This window comes from Canis lupus, chromosome 19 (genome assembly GCF_048164855.1).
Source record: "Canis lupus baileyi chromosome 19, mCanLup2.hap1, whole genome shotgun sequence".
NCBI lineage: Eukaryota > Metazoa > Chordata > Mammalia > Carnivora > Canidae > Canis > Canis lupus.
Window position 1 is genome coordinate 10,673,163 of NC_132856.1, and position 24,028 is coordinate 10,697,190.

Consider the following 24,028-nt stretch of genomic DNA (forward strand, 5'->3'; position numbering starts at 1 on the left):
AGGGGAGAAGTGCAAGGATTTGGAACTTTTCTCCTTAGGTAATAGGGAGCCATAGAGGATTTGGGAGTCAGGTCAACAACATGATAGACAAGTAAAATGGTGAAAATTAGTTGACTGTGGGCATCTTCTAATGTCACGAGCCATCCGAGTTCTCCTTGACAGGTATTTCTGTGGATGAAGGCAGGAGCCCAGTGCAGGCTGAAGTAAAGGCACCTTGACTGTAAGATACCCAAATCCAAGGCAACATTTGAGAAATTTTTAGAAATAAACTCTTAATGTTACAATATGAGAATCTTAGTATTTTAGAGTAAACTGATTTACAGAAAATTGCCACACACCCAGTATTACTAGGGATGCTTCTCACAATGATCTGAGAGGGATTTGCAGCCTGGAAAGTGCTCCAGTGGGTGGGAGGCTTCAAGCCTCTTGCCTGCCTTGTATAACAGACCTTTTCTCTACCCTGCTGCCCTCCACACTACTTCCTGCTCATCTCTCCAGATCCACTTCAAGCTCCAAAGCACCCTCAGAAATTCCAGGCCACAAAGGCCCAACCCTATCTGAGCCCATGTCACAGGCTCAGCCAATGTTTCCAGATGCTCCATTAGTCTAGTTCCTGAGCAGAGCCCTGAGTGGACCTGGATTGTTGACCTCTGGTATAAGCTCATAACATTGCATACCTTGGATCACACTTGGGAAAAAAAAATAAATCCCTTCTCAGTTCCCTCTCAAACCCTGTGATTACATGAGGGAGAAAATTTCAGAGGTCAGTTTCCCTTCTAAACAGAGAAATGGGGTCTCAGTCTCAGAAACTTTTATACAGAATATCGCCTACCTATAATTTAGTAACATTGTTTTGCTTTCATTATATCTATTTTTATGTCAGCTCCTAATTATAGTAAGTGATCCTGCTTTCTCATTTACGGAGTGAGGTAAAACTTCCTTTGTGAATAAATATATTTAAGAAAAAATGTATTTAAGTGGAGGTGGTACTAGGGTGCTGATGACTAAAGCTGAGGACACGAGCAGCCTGTAGAAAGGGTGACAGAATCAAGACAGGTCTAAGAACCTTTAGCTCTGTGGGGAGGCTTGGGCAAGGTGCCTCAGTGCCAGACTTGAAGATAGGCTAGAGTGTGCTGGGCAGAGTAGAGAAATCACCAGTGTGTGCAAAGGCCCGGGGGCAGGAAGGCCTGCTGTGGGAGGGAGATGGTGGATAAAGCAGCCTGGCACAGAGTTCCTTGGTGGGGTGCTATTGGCATTTAGGGTAGAGCAAGCCTTATTGTGGGTCCCATGCATTCAGGACACTTGGCACCTTGACCCCTGGATCCCAAATGACAAGGGTACCCTCTAGTCACTGTGACAACCCCCAAAGAGTGCCCGGTGGTTTTGTAAATGCCCAGAGGATCACTGCCACTCCATTGGAGAAGCCTGGCTCTGTGTCATCTTCGGATACTTGGGGAGTGAGGGGCAGCAGCGGAGGTGAGGCAGGCTAGGTTGGTTGAAGCCCTGCTGTGAAAGGCCTGGGACACAGAGGAGAGATTGTGTTTTAGAAGGAACATGCTGACAGAATGTGGAGGCTGGGGCAGCCCGGGTGGCCCAGCGGTTTAGCGCTGCCTTCGGCCAAGGGCGTGATCCTGGAATCCCCGGATCGAGTCCCACGTCGGGCTCCCTGCATGGAGCCTGCTTCTCCCTCTGCCTGTGTCTCTGCCTCTCTCTCCCTCTCTCTCTATGTCTATCATAAATAAATAAAATCTTTAGAAAAAAGAAAAATGTGGAGGCTGGAGGGAGGGGCTGTGTGAGAAAAACATGTTTTCTGCTAAAGAAACTGACATAGGCGTGTGTACAGCCCTGAAGACGCACGAGAACTCCGGCAGCTGAGCCTTCGCGCCAGCTTTCCCTCCCCACAAGGCAAAGCGCTTCTCCACCAAGCCCATTTGCTGCTCCCACCCCTCACCTGACTGACAAAAATACCAGTGTCTCTCTGTCGAGGACTGACCTGAAGATGCCAAGCTCGTTGGCCAATATATAGCTCTTAGAGTTGGTTATTTATTCAACACTGGTTTCCCACCTACTATGTGCTGTGCCTGTGGTGTAGCTGGTGCTCGTAAAGAGGTTAACAAAGCATGGTCCGTGCCTCTATTCATCAGGACTCATAGGCCTCAGGTGACAGAAACTCGACTTATACTGGCTTCATCCATCAAAGAGAATGTGTTGACTCACATGCTTGCTCTGAGTGGCCAGCCCAGGGTCACAGATCAATCCCCAGAACCGAGAGAACTGGCTGCTCCTGAACCATATGGACTGATCTAGGAGCAGATGTTGGCTACCTGGCTCTCTGAGGATGAAAGACGCCCTGAGAAGCCCCTTTGTATTACAGAACTGGAGAACCCAGCTGAGAGGGTACACCAGATCCAGCAAATCCTCATCACCCTTCCCCGGGTGGTCATCGTGGTCATGAGATACCTCTTTGCTTTCCTCAACCAGTGAGTTGCTGGGCCAAGTTGGCTGGGTGGGGGGCCCCCTTTGCCTCAGTGCCGGCCTCCTTTGGGAGGGGGTGTCCTGAGGCTTTTGCAGATGCAGCTGTTCCTAAAACAGAACATGGAGCCCTCCTGGAGTTGCGTAGAGCCCTCAAACGAAAGAACTCACAGGGGGGAAGATTCACCTCTTCCAGGTGACTTGTGAGTACCTCCTTTCTTGTAGCCTCTCGCAGTATAGCGACGAGAACATGATGGATCCCTACAACCTGGCCATCTGCTTCGGGCCCACCCTCATGCACATCCCTGATGGGCAGGACCCTGTGTCCTGCCAGGCACACGTCAACGAAGTTATCAAAACCATCATCATCCATCATGAAGCCATCTTCCCCAGCCCCCGGGAGCTAGAGGGACCTGTGTATGAAAAATGCATGGCTGGAGGGGAAGAATATTGGTAAGATTCCATTCTTAATATTATTATTATCATCATCGCTGTTGTTGTTGTTGCTGTTGAACAGGAACAGTAAGAAACCCTCCGATTTTCTTACTGCTTCATAGTCTGTATTCCCATATGCATTTTTCTCATTTGAGCTTTGCTGCAGCCTTATAGGAGAGATAGTTGCATCAGCCAAGACTCTCTTTTGGTTTATAAGGAACAGAAATACAAGTCAAACTGGTTGAGCTAAGTGGGAAGTTATTGTTTTACTTTACATAACTCAAAAGTCTAGGATCATGGCTTCAGGTATAGCTGGATCCAGGAGTTCAAATATTATCATCAGGACTTGGTCCTGCAATCCCTAGCCCTTGGCTCTGCTTTCTTCTGTTTTAGCTTCAGTCTCAAGCAGTCTCCCCCTTGCTGGCTTCAGGAAGGCATCTGGTAACTCCAGATTTAGAGTACATTCTCTCAGCAGCCCCAGTAGAAAAAGGGCTGCTTCTTCCCAAGTGTCCCAACACAAATCCAAGAATTATATCCCCTTGCCGAGGCTCAGGTCTGGTCAACAAATCACACTGATGAGGAGATGTCAAGCTGTCATTAGCCAGGTGAGTCACAAACCCATCTCAGGCAGCAGGGGAGTGGATAATAATCACCACCTCAAGCCTGACAAAGTGAGTTCATGTTCTTTGACAGCTTCACGCCAGGTCAGCAATTGGTAGTTCGGCACGTTGGTGTACCTGGTGCTACACGGGGTCTTGAAAGAAAAATTTTAGAACCTAATCTAAGGGCTGACTGCTTTCCCCAGACTAAGACCTTAAAATGTAGTAAAGATGGAAATTGTTTCAAATGTGAATTCAGAACAGCAACTGACAAAGACCAGCCAAAGGGTTCCTGTTCATTCTTTATTCCCAATCCAGGACAACACAGGGCCGTGTGTTTAGGTATTCCCCATACTGCTTTCAGCTAGGTGCCTATAGGGGATTTCATCTTTTGATTATCAAAGCATTCCTGGACTCCTGAATCACTTCAAAGAAGGGAGACATTCCATCCCCTCTGTTTTCCACCCCATCCGCCATGGAAATGTCACACCCTGCTGTCTTGTCATCACAGCTCTGTAACCTTGTTTGTGGCACCAGGAGCAAGTCTGCTCCTGTTCTGTAACAGAAACATTACGCAGCCAGCAAGTATACTCTCTGGACAAAGAGAAGCTTTTCACGCAGCATTTGCAACCATCACCAGTTCTCTTTCCTGGCTGCAATATATATAATTAGTGTTCTAGGAAGGGTCCTCAAGAGCAGTTGTACTTACCAAAGAACAGTATACAATAACCACACTTTTCTTAAGCCCGTTTATGTCCCATGAGAAAGGAAAGCTATTAATTACATTGGAGGTATTTTTGAAGCCAAAATGAGGGCTTCGGCTGAGGGTCTTACCGTAGTGGACAACATTCATTCATTCAACAAATGGACAGATGGTTGCTGAGTGTCTGTCCTAGGCCAGGCCCTGGGCAGCAGGGCAGGAGTGTAACCCAAACAAGATTAATCTCTGATGCAGGGAGCTCTGTTGGAGAAGGGAATAGGCAGTTTCAGAAGGGGGGCTCCCTGAGCCAATGTAGTGAAGTCAGAAAGGGCTTCCTGGAGGAGATAATGACTTACCTGAGGCCTGTAGGATGAACTGGAGTCAGCCAGAAGAGGAGTGGGCAAAGAATGTTCTGGACTTGGAACATCCAGTAAAATGGAAAGTGGTTCTGTATGACTAGAGGGTTGCATTCGCCAAGGGAATGGTGAGGGAGGAGACTACGCAGGCCAGCAGGAGCTATGTTATGAAAGGTCTTAAGCCATTGTACAGAGTCTGGACCTTATCCAGGAGGCAATGGAAAATTTTTCATAATGAAATTCATATTTTCTCAAATGCCATTGCAAACGGTACCTCCTCCAAGAAGCCTTCCCTGAGCAGGTCCCCTCTGCTGTTCTTGTCTCTGCTCATTTGCTCCTATATAACACATTTCAACTTGCAGCAGTTTTATTTCCTGGCCCATGAGAGCAGAGTCTGTGCCCACTTACCCATCAGCATGTCCCTCCTACCTAGCAAAGTGCCTGGTATATATTAGGACTCCATCAATGGCTCAGTTAGAAAACTGACTAGAAGCCTCAAGAAGCTTATAATGTAGAGAAGGGTTAGTGGCTGGTGAACTTATCTCAGTGTATTAGTAACAAATTTGACAGGCCTGGATTCACTCTACTTCCTTCCATGCCTTCTGCTGGTACCACCTGGACTGGCCCGGGCTTTTGCATACAGCATCATGAGGCAGCCCTGAGAACCCTGCCCCTTGTGAGCTTCACTCCCACCTTGCTGGGCGTGTCACATCCTGTGTAAGACATGGAACCAGGTTAGACGAATGACTCACAGTACTTCCAAAATTCCTTCCTGTTTTGGCCTGTGGTCCTTCTAAGGATAAATGCCAGGGTTTTACACTGCCCTCTGGGTCTTATGGAACTCGTAGGAATTGGCAGCACAGCGGATTTCAGGGCTAGGGAAAGCTGGGGGAGGTTATTCAGGATAGCGGTTTTCTATTAGGAGGGTCCATGGATGGTCAGATGGATAAGGCAGGACAGTGCAGGCCTGGGCCTGACCTGGGTCAAGCACAGAGGTGGGCTGGGCTGGCACTTAAGAGAAGCTGAGGACAGTGTGAGGGTGCAAAGCCCAACAAGTGTCCTTCCCGTGTTTCCTTGCAGTGACAGTCCACATAGTGAGCCAGGGACTATTGATGAAGTTGACCACGACAATGGTACAGAGCCTCACACCAGTGATGAAGGTGAGTGAGGGGGGGTTCTGGGGCCTCTCACGCTGACTCATGCCTATACAACCTCTGATCTGGTCCACAAAACCCCCCAGCCCCCTCTAGCTTTACAAATCGGCACATTGCCCTTCAGAATAGATGAGGGCCCAGAAAGACCTTGGAGACTGTGTGCTTCCATTCACCACACTCCTACCCCCCTGTCTCTTCCCTTTCCATGTCCTGCCTGGCCTGAGTGCAAATCCTAAGTGACAAGAGTTTGCTAAGTAGGAAGCACACTTTGTTCCCTGTTCTTCCCCTGTTCTGCATCCAGCCTGTGCTAAGACTTGGGGCACTTTGATGAAAAACACATGGGCCATTGAGGAGCTCCCAGTCTCGTTACCCGAAACATTAGGAGCAGCTCTCCATGATGCACAGAAAGTGTCCCCTGTGCTTGAGTGCCCCAAAGATGAAGCCAGGCAGTGAGGATTCAGTGAAGTGCTGGTGGGAAAGAGGGAAAGGGGGACTGGGCTTTGAGAGACTCATAGGGACCCTTCCTCCCTTTCTAGACAAGAAGAGAGTTGGGTTCATCTCTAGGAAACCTGGACCATGTAGACAAGCAATCTGAATAATATGGGCCCAGAGCCAGTGAATCCATTAGATGGAATAGGCACAGTGCCCAGGGTCCATGGTCCTTCTAAGAACCCATGAAAATGTTTTAGTTTCTTTTAAAATAGTGAGGAAAAAGAAGTATGATCCAGCCTGTATTATACTCTTCTTTATGCCAGTTAAGGTATAAAAAAAAAAATTAACTTTTTTTTAGTGGACAGAGTCCCATGCAAGCAAAAGTGCTTGGGACCCATGAATAGTTATACCGCAGTCCTGTGGAGACCACATATAACCAACCCTCCTTTCTTCCTGTGATAGTTTTACTTTGGACAATTTTCATTATTTAGCAGTTGTTTTATGGGCTTCTGTGTTTCCCTCTGGGAGAGTCCAGGCCCTGTTGACCACCATTTTTGTCAGGAGACTTGGTATGTAGTGCTCAGGTATGATTTCTGGGAGCTGGTGAAAGAGATGGTTCCACCAATTGGTGGGTTTGTACTTGCTAATGACAGATACTCCAACTCAAACTGACTTAAGCATTAAAGGCCTCAGATCAGATACCTGAAAAATCCCAGGGCAGGCATAGCTTCAGGCATGGCTGAATCCAGGAGCCTAGTTAATAAATAAATTCCTTATTAGGAATTTGTCTCCATCTTCCTGTTCTGCTTCCCTCTGTTTGGCTTCATACTCAGGTAGGATATCCCTGTGTGGTGGCTTTGGCAGTTCCAGGCTTTTCTTGTCCTTTTGTCCAAAGTCCCAGTGGAAAAGAACTCCCTTTTCATCATGGTTTTAAGAAAGCTCCTGGGGTTTTAAGAGTCTCACTGGACTGCCTTGACCCACACACCCTGCCGAGAACCAATCGCTGTGGCCCAAGAGGGAGCCCATGGGTCTGGCCTGAGTCCCAGGTTGGGAAGGGCGTATCTAGTGGTAATGTTCAATTCTGCAGAATCCTCAGAGGCTCAGCTCGTCCTGAGCTGAGGAAGACGTCCTGCAGAGCCTTTGTTTGGAGATGTGAAGCCTGTCATGTTCTGCTTGTTTGTGGCGGTCTGGTTTCCTTTCCTTTTCTTTTTTTTTTTTTAAGATTTTATTTATTTATTCATGAGAGACACACAGAGAGAGAGAGAGAGAGGAGAGACAGAGACACAGGCAGAGGGAGAAGCAGGCTCCATTGCAGGGAGCCTGATGTGGGACTCGATCCCGAGTCTCCAGGATCACGCCGTGGGCAGAAGGCAGGCGCAAAACCGCTGAGCCACCCAGGGATCCCCATCGATTTGGTTTTCTCTTGTCTTCTCTTCTGTCCCTTGCCCTACCATGTCCAGCTTTTCTCCTTTTCCCTTCTTGTTCTATCTGTTGCTTGCTTGATTTCTCTGTGTGTGTGTATGTGTGTGGAGCTCCCTCTTGCTCTAGATCTTGTTCTCAGTCTCTCTTCTCCTATCGGGGGGACAACAACTCCTGTCCAATAAGACAGACTGATTTTTCAGCATTAAGATCTGTTAGTACTACCACTGGGGGAGGCAAATGTGTTTGCAGGAGGCTGGGTCAGGCGCCCACTGAGGACCCTCGCAGCCCACCTTCTTGGGGGCTGAGGTCGCTGCCCGTCATCCCACACATAGCCTGGGAGGTGGAAGGCTGCTGTGGGCACCAGGACTCAGGAGGAGGGACAGACAGAACAGACCTTGCTGGGTGCACAAGGAAGCAGCCACAGGGCACCCCCGGCAGGCTTCACCCTGAAACAAGGAGAAGCCCTCACAAAATGCTGCCTCCCTCCTCTCAGAGTAGAGGCATACAATATCCCCGGAACAGGCTAAGTCAGAGCTTCTTGTCTGCTTCCAGGACGGTCCCTTCTTCTCGATAGTTCTTTGTCAGGTTGCTGGTTTCTGAAAATGACAAAGACAGAAAGATCAGAAGGGCAACAGCCCCCTTCAGGAGAGCCAGTTTCATGCTCCTTCACGGTTCTCCTTGCTTCCTGTGTATTGGTGGTGGCTGCTGAATCAGGAAAATTAATTACATTTCCTAAATACAACTTCATACCTCAGTTTCCTTATCTGTAAAATGGAAATGACAACACCAAGAGAATTGTGGCCTAGGGTAGAATGAGGTAACCTACATGAAGGAGCTGAGCACAGTGTCTGGGACAACCAGGTGGGTAGGAAGCAATATACTCTGTCCAGTATAAATCCCTCCTAATTCTGATCAAGAAACTGAGTCCAGGGACTTTTATAGATCTCACTGCTCATTGGCAGCCTAAACCTCTATCTACTTTCCTCTAAGACATTTCATTTGGGGGATCATCAGTGTTTCTGTTTCTCTTGAAAACAGCCTTATGAATGGAGCCCAGCAGACTTTGAAGGTCAAGTCACCCAGAAAACCACGACCCCATGTCTTTGTGATAGATGGTTCACCCAATAAGCGACCAACCAAACTGGAGGAAAAACTTATTTTTTGGCCCTTCCGTTCTCAACATATTCTGTACCTAACTGATGCCTGCTGCCCTGTCTTGAGTCTATTAGCACATCCTGGGTAGACATCTGGAAAATCCATTTGTCCTTGCTTTTTGGTCTCTAAGATTTATAAAGAAGCTATGGTTAGGCTAAGAACCCTTGATTGTTAGAACTAAGCCAAGTGAAAACATTGAGGCAGCTTGTCAATAGCAACTTTATTAATTGGATGCTAAATGAGGAATGAGGCTGCCTGATAAAGAAACTACTAAAATCAGTAACAGAAACATGATCATATAGTTACAATGTGTCAGTTTCCAATTGTAATTACACCACCATTCTCCCCCTGTATTTTCCCAAAATTCTCCCAATTGCTTTTCACTCCTTTCCCCTCATCTACATCTGGACAGCCATGAGGTCATTAACTCTTTGGCCATATCAGTGGTCCACAAATAGGCTTTAGGAGGTCCATGCTCACAAGATGTGAGCAACATCTTGTTTCCGTTGGAATGGATGCCTTTGAGAAGAGGTACAGAGTTTTCATCAGATTGTTCTAGGTATCTACTAGAAATCAGGATAAGATTTCTATTTACTTGCAGTTCATGATATTTCCTTTAATAAAAAAAATGTCAAGCACGCAGAAAAGTGGATGGAAATTGTATAGTGCACAGGTATAAACCTACCAAATTGTAGAAACCTACCTAGTTTCTACAATTGTTAACATTTTGTTATATTTGTGAATCTATCCATCTATCAATCTATCTTAATACATTTCAAAGTACATGGCTGTCATCAGTGTGGTCTCCCTCTAAACACAGCAACATGCAACATTACATGCAACAGGAGTCAATATTGTTTATGGTTCTTTGGTTGGAGTAAAATTGCATACACTGAAAGGTATAAGTCTTAAGTCTATCATTCCCTGAGTTTTTATAAACAAAAAAACTTGTGTAAACTCAAACTCTGACCAACCTATAGAACATGTCCAACACCCTAGAAAGTTCCTTCCTGTACTTTTCCAGTCAGTTCCTCTGTACTCCAAAAGCCCAAGAAGCAACCAGTGACCTGATTTATTTTTTTCATCACAGATGAACTCTAGATTGCCTATTCTAGAACTTCATATAAATGGAATTGTACAGAAGAGTGTCTGTTGGTTGCGACTTCTTTCATTCAGCACAATGTTTAGAGATTTATCCATGTTGTAAGTAGTAGCCGAGATTCCCTTGGCATAAACCACCAGTTCACACTCAAACCCTCACTTCTCCCTAAATCATGGCCACCATTCCTGTAAGAGATAAAGAACAAGGAAAAGTGAGAACAGCATGGCCCCTTCACTGCTTACTTGGCTACTGCTCCTAACCCCTAGTGCAGAGGTAGAAAACTGGCCCGGGTCACGTGGCTTAGACCCAGAACCTAAGAAGGCCTCTCCCTTCCTCTTTTATTTTAACCAGTCTATTGGGATATAATTCACGTACTATGCAGTTCATCCCTTTAGAATATAAAATCCGATTGCTTTAAGATTTTATTTATTTATTTATTTTTAGATAATCTCTACACCCAACATGAGGCTCGAACCCATGGCCTTGAGATCAAGAGTTGCAGGCTTCCTGCCTGAACAGCCAGGCACCCCTCAGTGGCTTTAATGTATTCATAGATATGTGCATCCATGACCACAGTTAGTTTTTATCACCACACAAAGAAACTCCATGCCCTTAGCTGTCATTCCTTATCTTCCTGACCCCTCTACATTTCTTCCCAGCCCGAAGCAACCACTAATCTACTTTCTGTCTCTATGAATTTATCTGTTTTGGACATTTCAATGGAATCATGCAATATATGACCTTAGTATCTGGCTTCCTTCACTCAGCATGATGTTTTCCATGATCATCCTATTGTTGCAGGTATCTGGAAATTATGCCTTTTTATGGCTGAATAATATCCCATTGTCACATTTTTGTCAGTTGATGGACATTTGGGTTGTTTCCACTTTTTTGGCTTGATGAATAATGCTGTTATAAACATTTGTGTACGACTTTTGTACAGACATATATTTTTGTTTTATTTTTTAATTTTTTCTTATATACCTAGGAGTAGGACTGCTGGGTCATACAGTAGCTCTGTGTTTAATCATTTAAGGAATGTGCCAGAGTGGTTTCCAAAGTGACTTTTCCATTTCATATTACCACCAGCAGTATGTGATTTTTGTCAACACTTGTTACCATTTGACCTTTCGATTCTATCCATCCTAATGTGTGTGAAGTGGTATCTCACTGAGGCTTTCATTTGAATTTCTCTTATGACTAATGATGCTGAGCATCTTTTCATATGCTTATTTATCATTTGCATATCTTCCTTGGAAAAATGTCTCTTCAGATCCTTTGCCCATTTTAAAATCTGGCTATTTGTGGGGTTTTTTTTATTATTGAGTTGTAAGCACTCTTTATATATTCTAGATATAAGTTCCTTATCAGATATATGATTTGCAAACATGTTCTGTGGGCTTTTTCACTTTCTTGATGATGTCCTTTGAAGCACAGAAGTTTTCTAACTTTGATGATAACCAATTCATCCATTTTTTCTTTTTGTTGCTCATGTTTTTGGTGTTACATTTGAGAAAGCTTCAGCAAATCCAAAATCATGAATATTTACCCCATGTTTTTTTCCCAGAGTTTTAAGTTTTAGGTCTATGTTTAGGTAATTCCTTTTGAGTTAGTTTTTGTTTATGGTGTAAGGGTTCAATTCTGTTCTTTCTTTGTGTGTGACTATGCAGTTGTCCCATCACCATTAGTTGCAAGATAATTTTTTCCCCCATTGAATGATCTTGGCTCCCTCATAAAAAATCAGTTGACCATAGATGTAGGGGGTTATCTCTGGACTTTCAGTTCTATTCACCTGAACTGTATATGTCTGTCCTTGTGCCAGCACCACACTATCCTGATTACTGTTGCTTTGTAGTAAGTTTTGAAATCAGGAAGTGTGAGTCCTCTAATTTAGTTCTTCTTTTTTCAAGGGTTTTTTTTTGGGGGGGGGGTAGTTCTTTGCAATTCCATATAAATTTTAGAGTCAGCTTGTCAATTTCCACAGCGAAGTCAGCTGGCATTCCAATAGGGATTGCAGTGAACATGTAGATCAGTTTGAAAGTCTTGCCATCTTAACAGTGTTATTAAGTCTTCTGATCCATGCATGACACATCATTTCAACTCAGCCTCAGTTTCCTCCTCTGTAAAATGAGGATAACACTGCACATATTATTGTGACGATTAAATGTGATAATGTAAGTAGAACATTTAATGCATAATAAAAGCTTAATTTGTTCATGCAAGTGATATGGAGAGCCATCTCATCCCAGAGACTGTTCTAGAAGTGGGAAAATAGCATGTTATAAAACAAAAACCCCTGTCCTAATGGGCCTCACATTTTAGTAGGAAAGATCAACAATAAACAAATTTTCAAACTACATGTGCACACACACACAAGTTCAGGTTGTGCTAAGTGCTGTGAAGACGAATAAAGCAAGGGAAAATGTAGAGTGATTTGACAGTATTTTTATAGTTGAGGGTAGCCAACTCCTTTCACCTTGCTAAAGCAAAGACATTTGAGTGCAGACCTGGAATAAAATGAGGAAATGGCACACAAGGGTCAATAAATATTTATTGAATGTGAATGAATGCAAATATCTGGGAGAACAGTATCCCAGGGAGAGGTGATAATAAGAGCAAAGGTCCTACAGCAAGAAAAGGCTTGGAATTTTTAAAAGCATCAAGAAGGCTCTATGAATATTTATGTTATAGTGTTCAGAGGTAAAGTGTACCGATGTCTGCAACTCACTTTAAAATTCACTAAAAAATAAGATAGAAGATGGATACATATGTGATAAAGCTAATACACTAAAATGTTAACTGTAGAATTTAGGTGGCAGGTCTATACACGTTTACTTTCACTTTACTTGGTGTTTGAAAAATGTCAGAATCCAGTGTTGGAGGAGTAACATTAAGAAGGCTTGTGAGGGGTGCCTGGGTGGCTCAGTGGTTGAGCATCTGCCTTTGGCTCAGGTCATGATCCTGGGGTCCTAGGATCAAGTCCTGCATCGGGCTCCCTCTGGGGAGCCTGCTTCTCTCTCTGCCAATGTCTCTGCTTCCCTCTGTGTCTCTCATGAATAAATACATAAAATCTTAAAAAAAAGAAGAGGAAGAAGAAGAAGAAGAAGATGACGAAGGCTCGTGAGGCCATGAGGGAGGTAATGAGTGAGGGAGAAAGGTAGGGAGCGAAGCTGCAGAGGCCTCCAGGCCCAGAGCACGAAGGGGCCTCAGCAGCCGTGAGAAGACATCTGGGATTGGCTGCAAGCATAGCAGGAAGCCTTCAGAGGGATTTCAACAAAAGAGTTTCATGATCCGATTATGATTTTAAAAGATTCCTCTGACTGCCATGGGGAGACATGGCTCTGCCAAGCACAAATGAAAGCAGGGATGCCTGGTAGAAGGACAGTGGCAGTCTGGACCAGGGCAGTGGCACTGGAGGTGCTGAGACAGGTCTAATTCAGGGGATGCTTCAGAGAATTTGCTGATAGCTTAGGCATGTGGTGCTCAAGAGCTACACTTTGGCCTGAGCAAGCGGGCAGACGGTTTTATTTCCCAAGATGGGGGAAGATGAGAGAATTAAGTAAGTTTGGGGAGGGGTGTGTGGGAGAGTAATAAGGAGGAGAATCACATTTTCTACTTCAGGTATGATAAACCCAAATAAGAGACTTCCTAATAAATAGTGGCTATGATTACTCTTTCTACCACACACGCTTACATAACCGCATCTGCAAACACACATGCCCTCTCTCGGCCTGCAGCTCAGTTCTGCTCCCTCCTCCTCTTTTCTTCTTTTCTCTCCCTTACATTTCCCATTCCTCCTTGTTCCCCCCACTCCTAATTCCAGGCCATCCACAGTGACTGCTGGAGGCTCTAGAGATGTGGAAGGCAGGAACTAGACACCCAGACAGCTCCTCCTGGCAGGAGCAAACCTCTGCTCAGGTCAGCTTCTCCATCAGTGAGGGGAACCAAGCTCAAAGGACACCCTGGGGTGAAACCCTGAGAGCACACAGTCCTCCGGGTTAAGCTCCTATCTTGCAAACCCTCCAACCTTTTTGTCTCTGTAGCTAGGCCAGCAGACAGGTGTTCAAGCAATGCTATAGCCAACAGCTGGTGTAGGATCCAAAGAGGCAGCAGAGATGACAGAGATCTCCCCATTTTGCTGAGAAGGTAACTCTGAATCATGATCTGAGTTAATGTGACCCATGTAGCTGTGCTGTCATCTTGCATCAACCGTGTCAGAATAACATTTAAACACATTTGTCAGGGAGCCAGCTGGGGAAGGCTGGCCTCACTGCCTGAGGCCCACACCCTGTAGAAGGCTGTCCCAGGCACTGAGGACTAGATGCATCTGCAAGCTGCCGCATCTCACAGGAGCACCGGGACGGTCTTCTTGAGCTACTGCTTACAGGAGGGGGAAACCCTAATGTACACAGGGGTGTGGTGGGGATTAATGGGGGAGATGAACAAAGGGGGTTCCTCCTTCTGCTCTTTGTGTTTCCATGCTTAGAAAGTCCTTAGAAGTGTATCAGTTCTGATAACAACTTTCATATAGAGCTAACTACATGCCAGGCACTGTTGCAAGCACTTCATATACAGTAACTGATTTAATCCTCTCAACATCCTTATAAGCTGGATCCTATTAGTAGCCTTCCCATTTTACAGAAGAGGACACTGAGGCTTAGGAAGGAGAAATAAGTTCTTCAAGGTCACACAGCTAAAAAGTAGCAAAGCCAGGTTTTCTGGCCTTAACTCCTTTAGGTGCAAGTAGGTGGCTGGATAGACAGATACGAGATGATCCATAAGGAGGAATGGAGCAATAGAGAGTCAGCATAAGGAAGGTATCTGCAGGCTAGAGAGGACAGGGGTCAATTTCGTTACACTTTTGTTCTATTAGAATTCAACATATTTGTTACTTTATCTATGTAAATATATACATAAATATATATGATTTTTATAGCATTATACATCTTTGTGCTTGCTTTAAAGTATAAATAAATTAATATTCACATACAGCCAGTTTTCTACCAAGTGTGAGCATCTCTTAGGGTACAGCTATAACACAGATTAAGTAAATCCTAGGCATTGCTCCCCTGTTCCCCAAAAAGTCTTTTCCCAAACTTCACTAGCTATAGGGCTTTGGGAAAACCACATAAACTCTCTGTAGCTTAGATTTCTTGTCTGGACCTACCCCATAGGGTAAAGCCACTAGTAATTATAATCATCATCATAAGAGCTACTACCAACTGAACACCTCACGTGTCTGTACTATGCTGAGGACTTTCATACATCATGGCCTTTAAAAATCTATTAAGGGATCCCTGGGTGGCGCAGCGGTTTAGCGCCTCCCTTTGGCCCAGGGCGTGATCCTGGAGACCCGGGATCGAATCCCACGTCAGGCTCCCGGTGCATGGAGCCTGCTTCTCCCTCTGCCTATGTCTCTGCCTCTCTCTCTCTCTCTCTCTCTCTCTCTCTATGACTCATTAATTAATTAATTAATTAATTAAAAAAATAATAAATAAAAATCTATTAAAATCTAGTATATTTCTTACTTTTTAAATTAAGATATAATTGCCAGGCACACCTGGGTAGCTCAGTGGTTGAGCGTCTGTCCGCCTTCGGCTCAGGGTGTGATCCCTGGGTCCTGAGATCGAGTCCCACATCAGGATCCCTACAGGGAGCTTGCTTCTCCCTCTGCCTATGTCTCTGCCTCTCTCTCTATGTCTCTCATGAATAAATAGATAAAATCTTTTAAAAAAGGATATAAGTGACGTATAACATTATATTAGTTTCAGGTAGACAACTTAACGATTCAATACGTGTATTGCAAAATGATCACCACAGTGTGTCTAGGTAACATCCATCCATACATGGAAGACTGTATGTAGTCACCATACATAGTTACAAATTTTTCTTTTCTTGTGATGAAAACTTTTAAGATCTACTCTTTTAGCAAACTTTCAGTGCAATGCAGTATTATTAGCTATAGTCATCATGCTCTAAATTACATCCCCAGGACTTTATTTTATAAACGGAAGTTACAAAAGTTATAAAGGTTCACCCAGTTTGCCCACTCCTTACCACTGCCTCTGGTACCACCAGAGGCAGAACCACCAATCTGTTCTCTGTTTCTGAGAGTTTGGTTTGTTTTTGCTTTTAAATTCTACATATAAATAAGATCATATGGTATTTGTCTTTCTCTGATTTATCTCAGTTAGCATAATGCCCTCAGGGTTCATCCATGTTGTTTCAAATAGAAGATTTTCCTTCTCTTTTATGGCTGAATAATATTCCAGTGTATCTATATACTGCATTTTCTTCATCCATGTATCCATCTGTTTTTTCAAGTTGGTGTTTTTGTTTCCTGTGGATAAATACCCAGAAGTGGAATTGCTGGATCATATGGTGTTTCTATTTTTAATGTTTTGAGCAACCTCCATACTGCGTTCCACAGTGGCTGTACCAATTTACATTCCCACCAACAGGGTACCAGGGTTCCCTCTTTCCTATATCTATACTCATTATATTTTGTTTTTTCTTGTTGGGTTTTTTTTTTTTTGTTTTTTGGTTTGGGGAGGATGGTTTTGACAGGAGCTGTTCTGACAGGTGTAATGTGATACCTCATTGTGGTTTTGATTTGTATCTCCCTGAGGATTAGAGATGTTGAGCACCTTTTCATGTATCTGTTGGCCATCTGTAGGTCTTCTTACACACATTATCTTTTAATCCTCCCATATCAACTGAGGTATACAGAGGTTATGTAACCTGCCTCAGGTCACACAGACAAGAGGTGATGGAGCTGGGTGGTAGGAGTGCCTCAGGGACAAGAGTGGATCCTCACTGCTTAATCCAGTCAAGACTTGCCACTAACCAGTGAAGAAGGTTTGATTGGTCAATATGTGTGTGCAAAGAGATGAGCTTGAGCTGTGGTCCTGGAAGGAATTCTTTCTCCCCCCAAATTAAGTCCATGCATGAATGTGTTATTCAGCTCAGGCTACCAGAACAGAACTGGGTGGCTAATACAACAGAAATTTATTTCCTCACAGCTCTGGAGGCAAGAAGCCCAAGACAAATGTGCTGTCAAGGCTGGTTTCAGGTGAAGCATCTCCTCCCAGCTTATAGAAAGCTGTCTTCTCTCTATGTCCTCACACGACCTTTCCTCTGTGTACATTCAGAGAGAGAGAGAGAGACAGACAGACAGACAGCTGGCATCTCTTCTCTTCATGGAGAGATACCAGTCCAGTCAGATTAGGGTCCTACCTTAATTACTCAATTTAACCTCAATTACTTCCTAAATACCGGTCTCCAAATACTATCAAACTGGAGGTCAGGGCATTAGCATATGGATTTGGGGGGAGGGGAACACAATTCAATCCATAACAATGAGCTTTGAAGAGTTCTGGGAACCCTTAAAAATTGTGTACAGCATCTTTGCATGGATGGGAGTCCACATCCACCCAAAAGATAAGAACCTCTAAAAGTTTCATAAGTGGACAAAAAAGGAAAGGGTTTGTGAACAAATGGAAATGGCACTTGTCTTGAGGTAGAAGATAGAGGAGTTTCTTAAGATAATATTTTAATTATTAGAAAGCGGAAAACCAGAGGGGGAGTTGAAAATAAGGATATGGTGTGTCAGTAGTTAGACGTCCTGCCCAAGGCCACAGCATGGAGAGTGGGTCTGAGCTAGAACTTGGTGTCCTGAGCCCCAGCCCATGCTCTTCCCACCAGCTTGCTGTCTGTGCTGCGCCACGGAAGCCAAGGCCATCTGAGCGAGCCTCCTGGCTGCCTTCCTACTCACTCCACAGATGCTCTTTCCCATGCTTTCCTTCTAGAAGTGGAACAGATCGAAGCCATCGCCAAGTTTGACTATGTGGGGCGGTCCCCGCGTGAGCTGTCCTTCAAGAAAGGAGCCTCGCTGCTACTGTACCATCGCGCCTCAGAGGACTGGTGGGAGGGCCGTCACAACGGCGTGGACGGACTCATCCCTCATCAGTACATAGTTGTACAGGACATGTGAGTGGGAATCAAGACCTTCTTTGAAGAATGTCGTGGTTGATTAGTGATGTCTTGAATGAGCACAGGAATGGGAGTGCTGGGCTGTATGCCAACCATTTGCTCTCACTGGAATGACGCACTTGGTCTTTTTTAAGAATGGTTATATCTCACTTCCCCTTAAATGGTGATCCACTAAACAAATAAGCAAATTGCTCATCCTTTAGAGTATACAGAGACAGTGTTTGGTGCCTTTGGTTGACCATCCTGACCCACCTGACAGCCTCTAGGGCATTCATCACCTGCCCTGATTCTCAGCATCCAGTAGATCTTGCCATATTCCTCTACCTTCTTAGGTCTTCCCTATAATCAGTGGCCAATACTGCCCCCTTTACTGCCCACCATTCTTTATCTCCCAAGTGGCTCTCTCAGAGGATGCACAGAAATAGCCATCCTCTTATTTCCAGGATACTGTTATTATTTTATTTTATTTTTTTTAAAGAAAGGCCCACATCCCAAGTATCTAGCCATACTTGGAGGCCCAGAAAGTTTACATCTTCTCTTCTTTAAAAGCCATTGAAGGTTCGTACAACAGACACTCCCTCTGAGTCAGTCTCTGGTAGAACTGACTTATGGAGGAAGCAGCCACTACGCTGGACCTCAAGGAAAGGGGCAGAGGCATAAGCCTTGATGACAGAGGGAATGGTGTGAAACCACAGCAAAGTCCAAAGCCAGGCAGACAAGAGAAGTGCCAGTGGAGGACCCTTGGCAGCCCTCTGCTGTCCCCAGTGTGCTGGGAGGAGGCCAGCAGGGTACCCCACCAAGGGAGCCACCTCACAGTTATCCAAAGCCCTAGGTCAAGAGCTGAGGGATAGAGGCACTCTTCTTCCTCCCTTGCTTAGCCTTAAATGGCTTCTCAGGGCTCCACATGGAGACTCAGCTCTCAGTGCTCAGCTTGTGGGCTCCTCTGCCCATCACTCTAGCATTCCCTCCAGCATTTAGGTTGTCCTAGCCTGCAGCAGCCTGGGAGAGAAAAATCTAGAGGAAGGGGGAAGAGAAGGTAGGTCTGGGGCAGAGGGCAAGTGGTCTCCTGCCAGAGAAAGTAAGTTAGGAGAGAGCAAGCCAATGGGCATGTGTGTGATGCTAAGGCCTAGAGTGGGAAGTGGCTCATCCAGAGGATGGGCATAAGTTAACCATAAAGTGTGTGTGGATGCCCCCCTTCAAACAGGTCTCCAGGAGCCCTACATATCCGGGGTTCTCTGGAGCAAAGCACTCCCGATTCACATCTGTCCTTCTCCCCAGGGATGATGCCTTCTCGGACAGCCTGAGCCAGAAGGCCGACAGCGAGGCCAGCAGTGGGCCGCTGCTGGATGACAAGGCCTCCTCCAAAAACGACCTCCAGTCACCCACGGAGCACATCTCGGATTACGGCTTTGGGGGGGTGATGGGCCGGTAGGAAATGCGGATTCATTTTTTCCTACTAGAGCCATACCCGTCTCTGTCTGATTTGGGAGAGGCAAGAGGGCAGAGGGGAGAAAGGAGGCTGTTGTGGCCCTTTGTTCCCTCTGGGATGTGCTGTTGGGCACACTGGGGGGTCTGGCTGGAACTGGCCCAAGAATGCCAGGCTTACAAGGGTCCAGCTTGGAGTTGGGGTTTGGAGAAGGAGGAGACAAGACATATATTAGCAAATCAATGCCCTTTACATAAAATAGTAATAATAAATGGGGAGGAAGAGAGAGTTATAAATTGGCAAGTATTTTTCCTACCTCTCTCCAGTTCTTGCACCTCCTCCCTATTTTCTGTTGAAGACCTGAGTTGTTATATTTAAATTTTTAAGGTTCACATACTCCCCCTGAAGTGCACTACACAAACAGAAAACTCACACCCACTCCATGTGGTGGAGGAAATTGACACTCGACTCCACCCACTCATTTGATGGGAGCACATTTGCCAATTTCTTCCCTCTTCCATGTGTGGGCTGCACTGCGTCACCTGACCTTTCTGCCAGGCAAAGAGCTACTACACTTGTCATTCTCTACATGCCTGTTTAGTCCAAAGAATGTGGTTGTTAAAAAAATATATCAAATATGAAAAAGTGAAGAATAGAGAGGCTGATAGTTTCTCACTGCTTTTTAAATCAGATTCTCACAATGTCATATTCTTCTTCTTTTTTTTTTTTTTTCTTGGTGGAGAGGTCTTGGGATCAGCTCCCTCGTATGGGTACTTGCAGATAGAACCAGAGATATAGTTGAAACAGGAACATACGTTTATGAATTTACTTTGGCAGAAGTCTCTGTGCCTCCTTTCAGTGTATTCTGTTCACTTCAGCAAAAGGCTCAGGCACTGTGATAGGTAATGGAATTGGGGGGCAAAGTGGAAGTCTGGGGTAGGTAGAAGACAAAGCCATGGTTCCTTGAATTCTAGGAGGGCCATATCTTCTCCTGCCTCTCTCTTCCTCTCCCTCTTCCCCTCCCTCCCCTACTTTATTCTGGTTCTTCTCTTTCTCAATATTTCCTCCTCTCCAACCCTATGCTTTGGTCCTGTTGGGGTACCCACAGGCGGTGCTTAGCTTGGCTGGTGGCTCTGGGGTCTGAAGTGCTGCTGACCACATTGAACTGGGTCCTTCAGTCATGGCCCATTCCAACACTGTCCCTCCTTCCTACCCCCTTGCCACTGCCAGCCTCCCCTCCACCCACCAGTGCCTTCAAATCTCTGTTGACCTCCATAGGATGTAGCAAAATTGCCTGCGGGTGGAGCCTTTTACCTCCAGAGTGCTTTCACACCCGCCAGACCTCCCTGGAAGATGGGCAAGGAATATTATGCCCATTTACCAGATTAATAAAATGGGTCTGAAAGAGGACACAGGAAAGTCTGTGACAAAGCCAGCCCTCCTGAGAGACACTCTGGTCCCTCTTTGACTCTACCAGAGCCTCCCTAAAGAGTAAAAGGTGGCCAAATGCATGAAAGGCACATTGATTGAAGCAGTTTTTTACTCCAGAATGACTAATTTTCCAAGATCTGAAAAAGCCTCAGAGAAATAGCCCTTTGCTGGGGAGATTGGGGGTGGGTGAGAACACTGGACTGTGTTCAATTCCCAGGGACCCCCTCCTGTGCTTGCAGGGAGCTGGTGACTTTTTGGTACAGTCAAGCCTCAATGCTTCAGACCAATTAAGAAGCCCTTCAGAATCATGGAAATGTCTGAACCACTTAAGAACATATCATGAGCCCAACTAACCATCCCCAAAGCGTTCCCAGGTTGAAATTCTCCTGGCCTTGACTTGACACATAGACAAGATTCATTGTGTAATTAGTAGCATCACCGTCTGCAGTTTGGAAAGCAGAATGCTTCCGGTTCCTTCGTGTGCACATTACACCTGCCCCTTGCCACTGAGTTGCACGCTCAGCCAGAGCTTTCATTGTGCACTTGAGTTTGGCTGAATGAGGCTTTACTATACCTGCTCCCCAGACTAGTGTGTAGTGTGTGGCCTGGGGGTTAGCTGACCCATTCTGAGACCTGCCAGGGTTGACCTCTGCCCCATGCCCCTGCCCCCTGGCTCCTTTACAGAGTGCGGTTACGATCCGATGGAGCGGCCATCCCCAGGCGCCGAAGCGGGGGCGACACCCACAGCCCACCCCGGGGCCTGGGTCCCAGCATAGACACGCCACCCCGGGCCGCCGCCTGCCCCAGCAGCCCCCACAAAATCCCTCTCACCCGGGGGAGGATCGAGAGCCCTGAGAAGCGGAGGATGGCGACATTTGGGAGTGCCGGCAGCATCAACTACCCTGACAAGAAGGCTCTCTCGGAAGGGCACTCGATGAGGTCGACATGCGGCTCCACCAGGCACAGCAGCCTGGGAGATCACAAGTCCCTGGAGGCTGAGGCCTTGGCAGAAGTAAGGGCGGGTGGGAAGGCAGGCTGGGCCAGCTGAGGACCCGGAGGGGCGGCCGGGTGGGAGCCTCTTGACCAGGGAGCCACTTGGCCCTTCACGCCAGGCTCAAGGTTAAGCTAGAACACAAGACAGACAGCAAGCTGGCTTCCTGTCCCCCTGCTGGCCTCCCCAATGGGAGCAGAAGCTGAATGGGTGCTGGCTAGGGATTCTGTTAAAGACCTCCAGTCTCCAGGGCTGGATGGGGGATATTCCTACCTGGGGGCAGGCCGGATGAGAGGGATGTGGTAATGGCAGGTGTCTCCACGAGATGGCACAGTTGAGTTATTCATTCATTACTTCATCCATTCATTCATCTGTTCATTCGTTCATTCCTTTATTGACGAATATTGATTGAGCCACTGTTGTGTGCCAGTCACAGAGCTAGGCACTGACAGTGCAAGGATGACCTGAAATGGACCCAGAGCCTGGCCCCCCCCCTCCCCCCGCCTGCTGTCCGTCTTCCCCAAGCGCCGTTGTGCGGCCCCGCTCTGCAGATTGCTGCATCACCTCTCAGACTAATGCAAGGCTCACGCCTAAACTACTCAGCTGGTCTTTCTCTGAGCTTTCTGTCTCTCTGGCTCACATTCTGCCAGGATAGAGTGGCAGTGGGGATGGTGGTAGAGGCGTCATCGTTACATTTATTTTTTAAAGCTTTACCTTTCAGTGCACACTGGAGCGCTGCAGGGAGAGCAGCGAAGTCCATGGGGCGGGGGAGGGCTTCATTTAAGTGGTGTGGGATGTGCAAAGCCAGCGTTATCACTATCGGGTGGGTTATAGCAAAGATGGGGAGAGGATTGCCATCTCTCCCCTCACATAGAAGGTCCCCCACAGCTAATCCTTTGCATAGAGGCACAAAAATCCCCTTCTTAAAGTAGCTAGTGTTCAGGGCAAGGGATAAAATGTCAAGAAGCATAAAAGCTACTATTAGCCATAGACCAGACACCCATAGTCTCTTAACAAAGCAAAAGGGATAGGCTGGGACCCTGCCTGTGCCAGCCGGGAGCCTGCTGGGGGGCCTCAGGGTGGGCAGGCGGCCGCCCGTGGGCTGAGGAGGAGGAGACAGGGTGAAAGAGGACAGGGCTGCGGAAACGGGCTGGCAGGACCTCTCCAGGCCCCAGCTTCATCAGTGTGACCAGACTTGAAATTTTTCCGGGTTCACCTCACGGCAGAAAAACAGATGTCATCGCGGTCACGGAGGGTTGTGCACCACGCCTACCAGCAGCGGTTTTAAGCAGTCTCCCCTGTTGTGGGATATTGTGCTCAGCCTGTGCGGCCCCCTGTGCCCCATCGGGTGTGGAGGCATCCCTGCCACGCCGGTGTGAGCCAAGGACTCAGGCTAAAGGGAGTGTGAACACTGCCCGGCAGTTTGTAAAGCTCCATCACATCCATCACCTCATCCCATCTTCACAGTAAATGTAGGGGCTTTCAACAGAGAAGCAGAGCCTGGTGCAGAGGGCCCGAGACTTGTCCAACACTACACAGCCAGCAAAAGGGGTCTTTTCACTAAAAAATCCCGGTCCTTTGCCCTAGCCCAAGCCTCCCAAGCTGACTTCTAGCTGCAGCGCCCCCTTCTGGCTCAAGGAGGAACAGAAGCCCTGGGAATGTGGACCGATGAGCCCCACCCAGGCTGACAGGGGACCCTGCCCTGCTCCCGGAGGCCCTGGCGGGGGCCCTGGCCAAGCCTTAACAGCCCTCCCTGTCATTCAAAGTGCTCTCATATTGATGAGCTCTAAATCTCCAGGAATTACATAGGCAGATGAGAGGTTTTGCTGCTCTTTAAAATTGACGTTTTTGAAAAACAAACTTTTCTGATTATACGGAGGAGAAAGTGACAGTCTGGTTATTCTGGGGTGAATATTGTGGACATTCTGATATGTAACCTCCAAGGAATGTTCTTATGGGCAAGAATTTTTTTTTTTTTTTAATGACGATAATGGTGGGGTGCCTTCCTGGCTCAGTCGGAAGAGCGTGCGGCTCTTGGTCTCGGGGTCAGGAGTTCGAGCTCCACATGGAGTGTAGAGGTTACTTAAACAAATATATTTTAAAAGCAACCATAATGGTTAGGGGCTTGGGTTCTGGAGACACACTATCTAGGTTGAGACTTGGGCTATGTTACTAACTAGCTGGGTGATCTTGGGCAAGTTACTTTAACCAGGCTGAGCTTCCATCTTCTTACGTGTGAAATGAGCATAATGGTGGTTCCTACCTCATAAAGTGTGAGGATTAAATGACTTACAAAAGGAAAGGGCTTGGATGGGTGCTCTATTATTACCATTGTTATTTGTGAGTGCTTACTATGTATCA

At 46.3% G+C, this 24,028-nt stretch overlaps 1 protein-coding gene across 4 annotated transcripts in view; it reads left to right on the forward strand.

Moving 5' to 3' along the window:
* The window catches only part of SRGAP3 (SLIT-ROBO Rho GTPase activating protein 3), a 252,785-nt gene that overhangs the window by 222,951 nt on the left and 5,806 nt on the right, over positions 1-24,028 (forward strand). For 3 of the 4 annotated variants that reach the window (XM_072785280.1, XM_072785281.1, XM_072785282.1), the window contains 6 exons: positions 2,375-2,480; positions 2,698-2,925; positions 5,643-5,722; positions 17,636-17,816; positions 19,098-19,247; positions 21,361-21,688. In XM_072785280.1, the coding sequence (XP_072641381.1) occupies positions 2,375-2,480; positions 2,698-2,925; positions 5,643-5,722; positions 17,636-17,816; positions 19,098-19,247; positions 21,361-21,688 (1,073 nt within the window). The remainder of the gene's footprint in view (positions 1-2,374; positions 2,481-2,697; positions 2,926-5,642; positions 5,723-17,635; positions 17,817-19,097; positions 19,248-21,360; positions 21,689-24,028) is intronic. The other variant, XM_072785283.1, reaches the window with a different exon arrangement.